Source organism: Papio anubis, chromosome 8 (assembly GCF_008728515.1).
Source record: "Papio anubis isolate 15944 chromosome 8, Panubis1.0, whole genome shotgun sequence".
Lineage (NCBI taxonomy): Eukaryota > Metazoa > Chordata > Mammalia > Primates > Cercopithecidae > Papio > Papio anubis.
Genome location: NC_044983.1, coordinates 31839408 through 31854096, shown reverse-complemented (window position 1 = coordinate 31854096; position 14689 = coordinate 31839408). Strand labels below are relative to the sequence as shown.

Below are 14689 nucleotides of genomic sequence, written 5' to 3'. Positions count from 1 at the left end.
TAAAAATAAAAAATTAGCCAGACATGGTGGCGGGTGCATGTAATCCCAGCTACCGGGGAGGCTGAGGCAGGAGAATTGCTTGAGCCTGGGAAGCAGAGGTTCCAGTGAGCCAAGATTGCACCAGTGCATGCAGTCTCAAAAAAAAAAAAAAAAAAAAGTAAAAATCTGGGTGATAATCATAGGTACCAGAATTCCAACTTCGTGACCTTATCTGTGGCAAACAAACACCAATCAGTCAAAGATAATAAGCATTTACGCACCAAGTTGTTTCACAAAATGCATTTCCCGCCTCCCCCTCCCACCGCCATATATATCCCTCTGACTTTCGGATTAGGAAAGAATGTTGAGAAAAGCAACACTCACCTGTAACTACACAGATAATAAGCATCAGAGTCGAGGCACAAACCCAGATTGTATAGATCTAAGTTCAATATTGGCTTTGCTGCCTCATGTAGCTTCAGAAGCAGATTGCTCTCTGCAAAGATAAGAAAGCGGCAGGTGCTATTAATGCCTGGACTGATGCAATCTGGGAAAACAAAAACCCCAGAAAATTGTCAAGTGATTTGTGTGCTTGTCATTATCTAGGGCCATGGGGTGTGGGTGTTTCTTTTTATACTATTTGTATGTGCTTTGGGGGTACATATGATATCTGTTACATGTACAGAATGTGTAATGATCAAACCAGGGTATTTAGGGTATCCATCACCTCAAGCATTTACCACTTCGATGTATGGAAACATTTCAAGTCCTTTCTTCTAGCTGTTTTGAAATATACAGTACATTGTTCCTAATGTGAATCATCCTACTCTCCTGTGGAATATTAGGACTTATTCCTTCTGTCTAACTACATGTTTGTCTCCATTAATCAACCTCTCTTTACACTCCCCACACATACCCTTCCCAGCCTCTGGTATCTATCATTCTACTCTACTTCCATGAGATGTTCTTTGTTGTTGTTGTTGTTGTTGTTGTTGTTGTTGTTTTAACTCCACAGTGGATTACTTCTTTTAAAGAAATCTTTGTATGTTTGATTGTTTTTCTTTTTTTCTTTTTTTTTTTGAGATGGAGTCTCGTTCTTGTTGCCCAGCTGGAGTGCAGTGGCGCGGTCTTGGCTCACTGCAACTTCTGTGTCCCAGATTCAAGTGTTTCTCCTGCCCGAGCCTCCCAAGTAGCTGGGATTACAGGCACCCACAGCCACACCCCGCTAATAAAGAATCTGTGTTGAAGCAGTATTTATTAAATGAGTAATTGGAGCATGGATGAGAATATGAAAAATCCTGAGTGATAGACTGAGACAATGGGTCTCTTCAAGGACTGTGCCCTCCCATTCCTCCGTATTCCCTCCCATCAGCTTTTGTTTTTGTTTAAAGACAGGGTCTGGCTCTGTCACCCAGGCTCCAGTGCAGTGGCACGATCTCGGCTCACTGCAACCTCTGCCTCTCAGGTTCAAGCAGTTCTCCTGCCTCAGCCTCCCAAGTAGCTGAAATTACAGGCACTCACTACCATGCCCAGCTAATTTTTGTGTGTTTTCAGTAGAGATGGGGTTTCACCATGTTGGCCAAGCTGGTCTCCAACTCCTGACCTCAAGTGATCCACCTGCTTCGGCCTCCCAAAGTGTTGGGATTACAGGCGTGAGCCACCGTGCCCGGCTTCTCCCATCAGTTCTTATGTCTGTCACCCATCCCTCAACAGGGCTTTTCCCCATTCTCACCTGGGGTTCTTATATTTCCCCAGTTTTGCATGTTCTCCCCACTGAGGTAGGACCCAACCTCTGCCTTCCATTCTACCACCCTCTTGTATCTTTGTGGGTGTCAGTAATATCCTGCATGCCCTTCACTCACTCAGAGGGAGTCTTCTGTTGAAGCCATATGCACAGGTTCAGAGGGACAGATGTGATCAAATTAGAGACAAGGACAGACTGACCAGTAATGCAGGCATGTGTAGCCAGTACCATTCATGGAAAAAAAAAAAAAAATCAAGCTGTTTATGACACCCCAGTCAGCACTGGATTCCTACTTACCTTATTTTTAAAATCATGCCCATTTAATTATTTCTCTAATAAACTAGTCAAGCAGGGAAGCAAGGAGGACATGACCAATGTCACTTTTGTGCATGAGCACGGCTTCCTATTTTGTTCCCATGTGAAAGTCTCAGTAAGAAACCAGGGCAGGCCAGGCATGGTGGCTCACGCCTGTAATGCCAGCACTTTGGGAGGCCGAGGCAGGTGGATCACAAGGACAGGAGTCCGAGACCATCCTGGCCAACACGGTGAAACCCCGTCTTGGCAGGAGAATCAAATAGCCACTGCACTCCAGCCTGGGCAACAGGGCGAGACTCCATCTCAAAAAAAAAAAGAAAAAAAAAGAAAAGAAACGAGGGCATGTGCTCTGTAGAGGAGGGAGAACCTTCAAGAAGAGCGCCAGGAGGACTAGAAGATGTTTGTGATGGCTACTGAGCACTCTTCCCCATCTTTGGCACCTCTCTGGTGCTAAACATCTGCACATCTCTCTTTTTCTTTTTCTTTTCTTTTTTTTTTTTTAACAAGGACAGGAAGTAGCATTTATTGGTGGGTATTAAGAGGGGGCAGAGGCCAGGTGCAGTGGCTCACACCTGTAATCTGAACGCTTTGGGAGGCCGACGCGGGTGGATCACGAGATCGGGAGTTGAAGACCAGCCTGGCCAACATGGTGAAACCCCGTCTCTCCTAACAATACAAAAAATTAGCCGGGCATGGTGGCAGGCGCCTGTAATCCCAGCTACTTGGGAGGCGGAGGCAGGAGAATCGCTTGAACCCAGGAGCTGGAGGTTGCAGTGAGCTGAGACCATGCCATTGCATTCCAGCCTGGACAACAGAGCAAGACTCCATCTCAAAAAAAAAAAGTTTGGGGGAGGGGGGGCAGCGCAGTGGAAGCCCTCACCAGTGTAAGACCTGCCACTCATCCAGAGGGCCATGATTGGGGATGTACTTGACCCTGCAGCCATCTGGGATGAGCTGCTTCTCAGCCACCATGTCTTCACATTCATCCACATTGAACTTGGTAAAGCCCCACTTCTTGGAGATGTGGATCTTCTGGCGGCCAGGGAACTTGAACTTGGCCCTGTAGAGTGCTTCAATCATATGCTCCTTGTTCTGCAGCTTGGTGCAGATGGACATGATAACTTGGCCAATGTGAACCCTGGCCACAGTGCCCTGGGGCTTTCCAAAGGCACCTTGAATGCCTGTTTGGAGCCTACATTGGGGGTAGTGCAAGGTCAGAGACATGAACATACATTTGAAAGGCCTGTCTCCAAGGACCCGTAGAGCAACCCATATAAGAAACAGGCCATGTACACCACCAAGAAAGCTGCTGTTTGCAGCCATTGCACACTGGGATTAGAACTGCTTTCTTATCAATCGCATCTCCTCTCCCATTCATTTTTTCTCCCTCTTCCTTTCTTTCCTCTTTTTTCCCCTTTCATCCCAGTCTAGCCTCTATCATGGCTGAGAACGCCAAGTCATTGCAAAACCCTCCTCATGGGCCACGATGGTCATGAATAGTTCAAAGGATACACAGATTACTAAGAGTACACCCAAATGGTGGTTTAAGCCCCCACAGCAACCAGCTCTGAGTTTCTGAATGTTTTCTTATATATGTCTATTATTTCTCAAGAAGATGCTGATACCCTCAGAGAGAGGAATAGAATCCATGGCGACTTTGGTGCAATGTGAGGGCGGCCATCAAATAGCAACCCAAATGAAGAAAAAACTAGATTTGCTTAAGTGTAGGAGAAATTGATTTGGTAGCATAGTGGATTGTTCAAGCTGGTCATAAGGCAGAAAAAAATCAAAACGAATCAAAAATGCAATAGCACAATTATAACATGCCGGGAAGAAGTCCTCTCTGCCTTCAATATTGTCCACATTTCTATTGGATTCCTTTACTCTCATTTTACATCTGCAGAAAAACAGAGAGGCTGTAAAAAGTGCCATGAGGGGCCAGAGACAGTGGCTTACACCTGTAATCCCAGCACTGTGGGAGGCTGAGACAGGAGGATCACTTGAGCCCAGGAGTTTGAGACCAGTCTGGGCACCATAGTGAGATCCCAGCATATATATATATAACATATATTTATATAAAATAACTATATATAATATATAAATACATTTATATACTATATAAATATATATATATATATAAATAACTGCCATGAGGAAGAAATTGAAAGAATATTTTTAAATCTGGAAGGACAAAGACCAAGAGACAAGCAAGTTGGTGGTCATCAGTATTATGTTATAAGCATGAATCTCCATTGCAAACTCAAAGATTCTAGAAATTACAGTTTTCCTCCCATTAAATTGCTGAGCTACCAAGCTTCTGAGATCATGGGAAATCCATACCCTGTCTGCAATGCTTCTTTCTTTCCAGAAATATTCATGTACCTCAGAGTCACACAGATCAACACTCCCCAGCCATCCTGTACACACCATTTAACCACTAAGCTGCTGGTCTCCTGGGCACCTTTTCTGGCCCCTGCCCCATCTGTCGCCCTTTGTGCCTAATATGGAATGCAGGAAGCTTACTGAAGTGTCAAAGGCCCAGACACTGGGTGACAGCACAAGACCTTGTCACTCAAAAAAAAAAATGCATTTCAAAGCAAGCTTCAGATACCAGTAAGCTTCTTCTATTAACTTGTGCTGCTAACTTCTCTTTTTGTGAGTTAACTGAGGATGACTAGAAATCCGCCTTGAATGGCCGGGCGCGGTGGCTCAAGCCTGTAATCCCAGCACTTTGGGAGGCCGAGACGGGCGGATCACAAGGTCAGGAGATCGAGACCATCCTGGCTAACACGGCGAAACCCCGTCTCTACTAAAAACACAAAAAATTAGCCGAGCGAGGTGGCGGCGCCTGTGGTCCCAGCTACTCGGGAGGCTGAGGCAGGAGAATAGCGGGAACCCGGGAGGTGGAGCTTGCAGTGAGCTGAGATCTGGCCACTGCACTCCAGCCTGGGCGACAGAGCGAGACTCCATCTCAAAAAAAAAAAAAAAAAAAAAGAAATCCGCCTTGAATATGAAGATGAGCAGATAACTTGCTGACAGATTTTTGAAGAGTAGCTGTGACTTCAGGATGGTTTCAGGAATAACTCAGGTATATGGCTGGGTGTAGTGGCTCCCAACTGTAATCCCAGCATTTTGGGAGGCCAAGGTGAGAGGATCACTTGAGCCCAGGAGTTAAAGACCAGCTTGGGCAACATAGTGAGACCCCCATGCCTGCAAAAAATTTAAACAAAGGTGAGCTGGATGTGGTGGCGTGGGCCCGTGGACCCAGCTACTCAGGAGGCTGAGATGGGAGAACTGATTGAGCTCAGGAGGTCGAGCCTACAGTGAGCTATGATCGCACCACTGCACTCCAGCCTGGGCAAAAGAGTGAGACCCTTTCTCAAAAAAAAAAAAAAAAAAGGAGTAACTGAGTTATGAAATAATTTCATATTTATTTATTTATTATTTGGCATGGGGGGATGGAGTTTCGCTCTTGTCATCCAGGCTGGAGTACAATGGCTCAATCTCAGCTCACTGCAACCTCCGCCTTCTAGGTTCAAGCAATTCTCCTCCCAGAGCCTCCAGAGTAGCTGGGATTACAGGCACCTGCCACCGCGCCCAGCTAATTTTTGTATTTTTAGTAGAGACAGGGTTTCATAATGTTGGCCAGGCTGGTCTCGAACTGCCTCAGGTGATCCACCCATCTTGGCCTCCCAAAGTGCTGGGATTATAGCCGTGAGCCACCGCACACAGCCCATTTCATATTTAAAATGTGGTTGCAGTGGCAAAGAGTTGACTGCCTCACTTAGCTTTTCTTTTTTCTTTTTTTTCTTTTTTTTCCTTTGAGACACGGTCTGATATGGTTTGGCTGCTCCCCCACCCAAAATCTCATCTTAATTTGTAATCCCTATAATCCCCATAATCCCCGTGTGTCAAGGGCAGGACCAAGTGGAGGTAATTGGATCACGGGGGTGGTTCCCCCATGCTGTTCTCATGATAGTGAGTCTCACGAGATCTGACGGTTGTTTAAGCGTCTGGCATTTCCCATGCTTGCACTCACTCTGTCGGTCCTGCCATCCTGTGAAGAAGGTGCCTGCTTCTCCTTTGCCTCCTGCCATGATTGTAAGTTTCCTGGGGCCTCCCCAGCAATGCAGAACTGTGTCAATTAAACCTCTTTCCTTTATAAATAACTCAGTCTCAGGTATTTCTTCATAGCAGCATGAGAACAGAGTAACACAGGGTCTCAGTCTGTCACCTAGACTCTGTAGTGCAGTGGCACAGTCATGGCTCACTGCAGCCTCAACCTTCTGGGCTCAGGTGATTCTCGCACCTCAGCCTCCCAAGTAGCTGGGACTACAGGTTTGTACCACCACAACTAGCAAATTTTTTTTTTTTTTTAATAGAGACAGGGTCTTGCCATGTTGCCCAGGCTGGGCTCAAGCAATTCACTTTCCTCGGCCTCCCAAAGTGCTGGGATTACTGGCGTGAGCCACCACGCCTGGCCCTCATTTAACTTTTAAACTTGATAAATTGTATGTTGTATGTCAAGGCAAAATGAAAGACAGAGAGAGGCGGCAGAGGCAAGCATCAGGAGGGTAGAACACCCTCCCCTTATCACACATATTAACATTTCTTGCACAATTACCCAGTGAATTTCTCGTTTTGGACTTTTTCCACACCCTAAATTTAGTGAGCTAGAATTATCTTTATTTCTCGTTTTTTTTTTTTTTTCCTAAGTCACTGTGTTTTAGGATAGAATTATCTTTGAAGCACCACTTTAAGCAACCTTTTTGAAAGGAAGAATGCTGACAAGGAGATCTGTGTTTCCTTGTGGTTAGAATGCAATATCCTTAACTTCATCATTCTGCCAAGAAGCCGAGTCTCTATATGCTGACAATAGAGCAAAGACAGTAATCCAACACATTCATTACAGGTTTGTAAGATTTAAAAATTTATACATTCAGATTGGAAAACATGAGAAACAGACTTGCTGCCAGACCCTTAATTCCAGGCATCTCTGCATTCTGTGTTCTGGAAGCTGTGCACATTGAATTGAATAATGGCCTGAAACATGCCAGGGGTTTTCATTATCTAAAGAAGTCCATGTCGAGCCTTTTTATGACTAAAACACTCTCTAAAATGATACTTAAGGAGTTTTTTACCTAATTTACAGACTTTAAAACACAAAGATATCTACATAAAATGCTTTTCTTTAAGTGAGACGTGCCTACAGAATAAAACAATTAGAAGTAATTTCTTTGGTTTTCTTCTTATTATTATTTTTTAGTGGAGATGGGGGCCTCAATTTTTTGCCTAGGCTGGTGTCAAACTCCTGATCTCAAGTGATGCTCCTGCCTAGGACTCCCAGATTGCTGGGATTACAGGCATAAGCCTTTGTTCCTGGCCTAGAAGTAATTTATTTAAAGTCTTGTTTACAAAGAGAAATGCATGAGGCACGTACAGAGGAAGAAAGAGCACTTCCAAGTGAATAGTTTTCGTTCCTAGTATTTGAGAAACAAAAGGTTCACTGGCAAGAGTCAGTGATGAAATGTGGTTGTGTTTTGGGAAAACATGGGATATTTCCCTTCCATGCCTCATTATGAGATTAATTTGTAGTGTGGAATAAACAAAGCTAGCCCTGGAATTCAAAGAATGGGTTTTAAACCCAGCTCTGCCTCTAATTAGCTGGGAGACCTCAGTCTGTTCCTTTATCTCTCTAAGCCTCATTTTTCTCCTCTATAAAATGGAGATATAGTAACTGCCTCAGAGTGTGATTAAGAAGAGTACATAAAAGAGTATATATGAAAGACTCGAAGTCATGCTAATTATAAGCTATTTTTGTTTCTAAAGTCACAAGGGGCAGGGTGCAGTGGTTCACACCTGTAATCTCAGCACCTTGGGAGGCTGAGGCAGGTGGATCACGAGGTCAGGAGATCAAGATCATCCTGGCCAATATGGTGAAACCTCGTCTCTACTGAAAATACAAAAACTAGCCAGGCGTGGTGGCATGCGCCTGCAGTCCCAGCTACTCAGGAGGCTGAGGCAGGAGAATGACCTGAATCCGGGCAGCAGAGGTTGCAGTGAGCCAAGATTGCGCCACTGCACTCCAGCCTGGGTGATAAAGCGAGACTCCATCTCAAAAAAAATGAATCAATAAAATAAAATAAAGTCATAGGAAGCCATGCAACTAAACAAGGGGACTAAATGAAAAGTCTGTAAGAAATAAGGAAGTTTGTGTGTATTCCTCACCTGCCAGTATCCCAACTAATACAGCTGTCCCTTATTGAGCCTGTACTAATGCACAAGCACTGCATTCCAGGTTTGCTTTCTCTCACTGGGCAGAGCTGATGCCCACTGAATATACAATTTGTAGAGAAGTCTGATGTGGATGATTGTACTTAGAGTCAAACTTCTCAAATTTATTAAAAGACCAACACATATTGAGTGCCTACATGCCAATCATTATGCCAATGAGCAAGACCAAAATGGCTCCTACTCCCAAGATGTTTACAGTCTAATAGGGGAGATGAAGCCTAAACAAGCATATTCATATTACAGGGACCAACCATTGTGAGGTATCCAGTGACTACCTTCGTAAAACCAGAGGAGAGGGATGGACAAGGAAGGTCTTCCTGAGCAAGAGATGTTTAAGCTCAGATCACAAGAATGACAAGAGGTAGGGAAAGGCCAGACAGAAGAGTGTATGTAAGAAATTGAGGACCGGGGCTGGTGGCTCATGCCTGTAATCCCAGCACTTTGGGAGGACCGGTGGTCAGATCACCTGAGGTCAGGACTTCAAGACCAGCCTGGCCAACATGGCAAAACCCCGTCTCTACTAAAAATACAAAAAAATTAGCTGGGCGTGGTGGCGGGCGCCTGTAGTCCCAGCAACTCGGGAGGCTGAGGCAGGAGAATCGCTTGAACCTGGGAGGTGGAGGTTGCAGTCAGCTGAGATGGCACCACTGCACTCCATTCTGGGTAACAAGAGCGAAACTTCCTCTCACAAAAAAAGAAAAGAAAAGAAATTGCGACAAAATAGAGCTTGGGCTGTTGGCGAACACATCCCATGTAATTAAGCTTAGTGAGAGATGGGGAAGGGAGGTACAAAGTGAGGTCAAAGAGACACAGGAGCAGATCAGGGAGGGCCTAGTAGCCATGTTAGGGAATTCTAACTTATAATGGGACTGAAGCAGAAAAGTGACATTATCTGGGTTAAGTTTTTATTGGAAATGGAATTGTGTACAAGAATGGAAAAGAGGCCGGGCACGGTGGCTCATGCCTGTGATCCTAGCACTTTGGAAGGCCGAGGCAGAAGGATTGCTTGAGGTCAGAAGTTCAAGAGTAGCCTGGGCAACATGGCAAAACCCCATCTCTATTAAAATATATATATATATATATAAAATACAAAAAATTAGCCAGGCATTGGGCTGTGTGCCTAGAGTCCTAGCTACCCAGGAGGCTAAGGTAGGAGGATCGCGTGAGCCTGGGAGGTCAAGGCTGCAGTGAGCCATGATTGCGCCACTGCACTCTAGCTTGGACAACAGAGTTGTTATCAGTGGAAGGTATTTGAGTCACATGGCACCAAAATATATTAGACAAGGCTAATTTGTAGGGGTCTGCAGCAACCTCAGATCTTGCTTCCTCAGAAGAAGGAATTCAACTGAGGGACCTAAGGCAGAAGGAGAAACCAAGGCAAGTTTTAGAGCAGGAGTGAATGTTTATTGAAAAGCTTTAGAGCAGGAATAAAAGGAAGGAAAGAACATATACTTGGACGAGGAGCAAGTGTGTGACTTGAAAAACAAGTGTGAGGTTTGACCTTTTGACTTGGGGTTTTATACGTTGGCATGCTTCTGGGCTCTTGTTACTTCTTCCCTGATTCTTCCCTTGGGGAGGGCTGTCTCCAGGCACATTCCTGAACCTACTTGCCTAACCCCTGAGGCCTTCTCGAGAAGCCAATGATCACATTTCAGGTGTTTTCTATTTGTTAGGATCCTGCCTTTCCCTGGCACCGGCTGTGACCAATTATTATTTTAGAACGACACTTAACTGCCTGACCATCACCTGATGGTTGCCTGACATTCCTGATATTTGTGTGTGTTGGGCGGAGCCCTCTCCTGCCCTGCTCATGCGTGACCAGCTAACTACTGTAACAAAGTGAGACTTTGTTTCAGAAAAAAAAAAAAAAAAAAAAAAAAAAGAATGCACCGAGCAGGGCGGCGGGCGCGGTATCTCATGCTTGTAATCCCAGCACTTTGGAAGGTCCGGGTAGGCCGATCACCTCAGGTCGGGAGTTCGAAACCAGCCTGGCCAACATGGTGAAACCCCATGTCTACTAAAAATAAAAAAAATTAGCCAGGTGTGTGGTGCGCACCTGTAATCCCAGCTACTCGGGAGGCTGAGGCACGAGAAGTGCTTAAACCTAGGAGGCGGAGGTTGCAGTGAGTCAAGAGTGTACCACTTCACTCCACTGAATTTGGCAATGAGGAGGCTACTGGGGGCCTGAGAAAAAGCAGTTTTGCTGGATTCGTGGGGTGAAGGAAAAATTGAGTGTGTTGAAAAATGAATAAGCTGGATACACTGGCTCATGCCTGTAATCCCAGCACTTTAGGAGGCTGAGGAAGGAGGATCACTTGAGACCAGGAATTCAAGATCAGCCTGGGCAACACAGCAAGACCCCATCTCTACAAAGAAAAATAATAATAAATGAGAAGAGACAAGCCATTCCTAGAAGATTGAAAAGAAACAAAAATGCATATAAACATATATCAAGTTCCTCACATAGCCATTGTATAAGTCAGAATTTTCCAGATAGGTAGATAAGAGGGGATTTATTAGGGGAACTGGTTCACATGACTATGGATGCTGAGAAGCCCCATGATATACTATCTGCAAGCTGGAGAACCAGGGAAGCCAGTGGCCTAATGCAGTCTGAGTCCAAAGGCCTGAGAACCTGTGGGCCCCTGGTGTAAGTCCCAGAGTCCGAAGGTCTGAGAACCTAGAGTTCATATGTTCAAAGGCAGAAGAAAATGGGTGTCCCAGCTCCAGAAGACAGAGTGAATTAGACTTTCCTCTGTCTTGTTAGTCTATCCAGGCCCTCAACAAATTAGATGATGCCCGCTCACATCAGGCAGCTCTTCCTTACTCAATCACTGAGTCAAATGCCAATCTCTTCCAGAAACACCCTCACAGACATAACCAGAAATAATGCTGTACCAGCTATCTGGGTATTCCTTAACCCAGTTGAGTCGAAACCTAAAATGAATATCACAGCCATATAGAAAAGAAGCCTATTTCAAGTGACTTGAAACATAGCATTTGATTGAAATTATTATTATTATTTAAGACAGGGTCTCACTCTGTCACTCAGACTGGAGTGCAGTGGCCCAATCATGGCTCAAGCAGCCTCAACCTCCTGGGCTCAAGTGATCCTCCTGCCTCAACCTCTCAAGTAGTTGGGACTATAGGTATGTGCCATCTCACCTGGCTAATTTTACTTTTTGTAGAGATGGTGAGGGTGGTCTAGCTATGTTGCTTAGGCTTGTCTAAAACACCTGGCCTCAAGCAATCTTCCTGCCTTCACCTTCCAAAGTGCCGTGATTACAGGAGTGAGCCACCATGCCCAGGTGATTGCAGTTATTTACTCGGCATACCCTAAAGACAAAAGCAAATAGCAAAGAAGTCTTAAATTATATTCAATAATCTTATGGGTTTCCTTCTCTCTCTCTCTCTCTCTCTCTCTCTCTTTCTTTTCTTTCTTTCTTTGAGACGGAGTCTCTTTCTGTCACCCAGGCTGGAGTGCAGTGGTGCGATCTTGGCTCACTGCAACCTCTGCCTCCTGTGTTCAACTGATTCTCCTGCCTCAGCCTCCCAAGTAGCTGGGACTACAGGCACACGCCATCATACCTGCCTAATTTTTGTATTTTTACTAAGGTGGGGTTTCACCAATGTTTGCCAGGCTGGTCTCTAACTCCTGACCTCAGGTAATCTGCCCACCTCAGTCTCCCAAAATGCTGGGATTACAGACGTGAGCCACCACGCCCAGGTAATCTTATGTTTAGTAATAACAACATTGCTATTTTAATACCTTTATGTGTATATTTTAGAATAAAGCAAGTAAGTAATTACATTAATGTTATTACGAATCAAGATTTTTGGCCGGGGGCAGTGGCTCATGCCTGTAATCGCAGCACTCTGGGAGGCCAAGGTGGGCGGATCACAAGGTCAAGAGATCGACATCGGCCGTATGCGGTGGCTCACGCTTGTAATTCCAGCACTTTGGGAGGTCGAGGCGGGCGGATCACGAGGTCAGGAGATCGAGACCATCCTGGCGAACATGGTGAAACCCCATCTCTACTAAAAATACAAAAAAATTAGCCGGGCGTGGTGGCGGGTGCCTGTAGTCCCAGCTACTCGGGAGACTGAGGCAGGAGAATGGGGTGAACTCGGGAGGCGGAGCTTGCAGTGAGCCGAGATCGCGCCACTGTACTCCAGCCTGGGCGACAGAGCGAGACTCTGTCTCAAAAAAAAAAAAGATCGAGATCATCCTGGCCAATGTGGTGAAAGCCCGTCTCTACTAAAAATACAAGAAAAAAAAAAAAAATTAGCTGGGCGTGGTGACACGCACCTGTAATCCCAGCTACTTGGGAGGCTGAGGCAGGAGAATAGCTTGAACTTGGGAGGCAGAGGTTTCAGTGAGCCGAGATTGTGCCATTGCACTCCAGCCTGGGCAGTAAAAGAGAGGAGAGATACAAGTCTCATTTTAAAGAAGTATAAGCCTGAAATTTTAAATCTGAATTGGATATATTAATACAGATTTATGATTTTTTTCTGCTTTTAAAGAGTATATATTTCCTAGATGTGTCATCCACTGAGACCTAGAAAACTAAAATCAATACGAATTCAAGAGCAATGGCATCTCACTCTTCAAATTGTAGCCCTTAAATAACCTTTCTCCTTACAAGGAATTGGGGCTCCTTGGACACAGTGGTTGCTTCAATCTTGCCATTCTAAAATGGAAGGAAGCAATCCACGACTACTGGATCATGTTAATAGGGCACAGAAGCCAAAATGAAAAGACCCCCATTGGCAAAAGATGGGACGATTTGAGTAAAACAAGAATAATTACAATGGGATATAACTCATTACTTGTATAAAATTCCTTAAGATCATATAAAACTAGTAAGAACAGGCTGGGTGTAATGGCTCATGCCTCCCAAATCTCAGCACTTTGGGAGGCTGAAGTGGGAGGATAGCTTGAGTCCAGGAGTTAGTTGACCAATCTGGGCAACATATTAAGACCCTGTCTCCACAAAAATAAAAATAAATAAAATAAAATAAAAACTAACAAGAACAACCACCAAATATCAGGTATTCATTGACGGTCGCTAAGGCACTAAATTCATTATTCTAAAACCTGGTTAATGAAAGGAAAATATCAAGCATTTATCCTGCTTTTGCTGTGCAAGTTGTATTCAGGGTGATCAGATAACTGGTTGCTGGGGGAAAGTTCTATTTAAAGCAGAGTTCCAGGTAAAGATGCAAAAGGAAATAACGGAATTAGGAAATTGCCATTTTGTAACTCTAATAAAGTAATAAAATTAAGCAGTGATTATTCATGGCTCCTGTAGCAACCAGGGGAAAGATTGATGGAGACTTTTGTAACAGATCAATCTGTCTTATCATTAGTAAAAGTGGGACAATCAGACATCACATGCCTCCTGCGATACAGTAAGAAGTACACAGCCCCACCCCAAAGGCTGATCCTAAATTTCATTTTATCTCTAGATCCAACCACCCCTTTCCAGGAAATGGGTTAGATAGAGGAATAAATTAACAATAACATCAAGAGCGCCTGTAATCGCAGCTCTTTGGGAGGCCAAGGCAGGTGGATCACTTGTGGCCAGGCTAGCCAACATAGTGAAACTCTGTCTCTACTAAAAATACAAAAAAGTAGTCAGGAGTGGTGGTGCCTGCCTATAGTCCCAGCTACTCAGGAGGCTGAAGTGTGAGAATTGTTTGAACCCGGGAGGTGAAGATTGCAGTAGCTGGTATTGTGCTACTGTACTCCAGCCTTGGCGACAGAGCGAAACTCCACCTCAAAAAATAAATAAATGGCCGAGTGCGGTGGCTCACGCCTGTAATGCCAGCACTTTGGGAGGCCAAGGTGGGAGAATCACCTGAGGTCAGGAGTTCGAGACTAGCCTGGTCAATATGGTGAAACCCCATCTCTACTAAAAATACAAAAAATAGCCAGGCATGGTGGTGTTTGCCTGTCATCCCAGCTACTCGGGAGGCTGAGGCAGGAGAATCCCTTGAACCCAGGAGATGGAGGTTGCAGTGAGCCAAGATTGTGCCATTGCACTACAGCCTGGGCAACAAGAGCGAAACTCTGTCTCAAAAAAAGTTTATAAATAAATAAATAAATAATAACATCAAGAGGAAGCAATCTGCCAATCTAGAGTTTCAGACATTTTACAGGACACGTGGCTTTACTTCTTCAACAAATAAATGGCATTTCTTAAAACAGAGGGGGACTTTATAAAGTTTTTAAAACTTAAGAAACATTCCAGGGCCGGGCGCAGTAGCTCATGTCTGTAATCTCAACACTTTGGGAGGCCGAGGCAGGAGGATCCCTTGAGCCTGGGAGTTCAAGACCAGTCTGGGTAATGTAAT

At 44.8% G+C, this 14689-nt stretch overlaps 1 protein-coding gene and 1 pseudogene across 1 annotated transcript; both read right to left on the bottom strand.

The window, feature by feature from the left end:
• Positions 1–2802: 2802 nt before the first annotated feature.
• Positions 2803–3744, bottom strand: LOC101020107 (60S ribosomal protein L10-like). The gene has a single exon (XM_003902635.5). It carries the CDS (start codon positions 3359–3361, stop codon positions 2915–2917), a length of 447 nt encoding a protein of 148 aa, XP_003902684.1. The 5' UTR covers positions 3362–3744; the 3' UTR covers positions 2803–2914.
• Positions 3280–3400, bottom strand: LOC116268738 (annotated as a pseudogene).
• Positions 3745–14689: the final 10945 nt, after the last annotated feature.

Excerpts from the sequence above, each read along its gene's own strand:
- LOC101020107 (XM_003902635.5), bottom strand. The coding sequence starts at position 3,361 with ATGGCTGCAAACAGCAGCTTTCTTGGTGGTGTACATGGCCTGTTTCTT.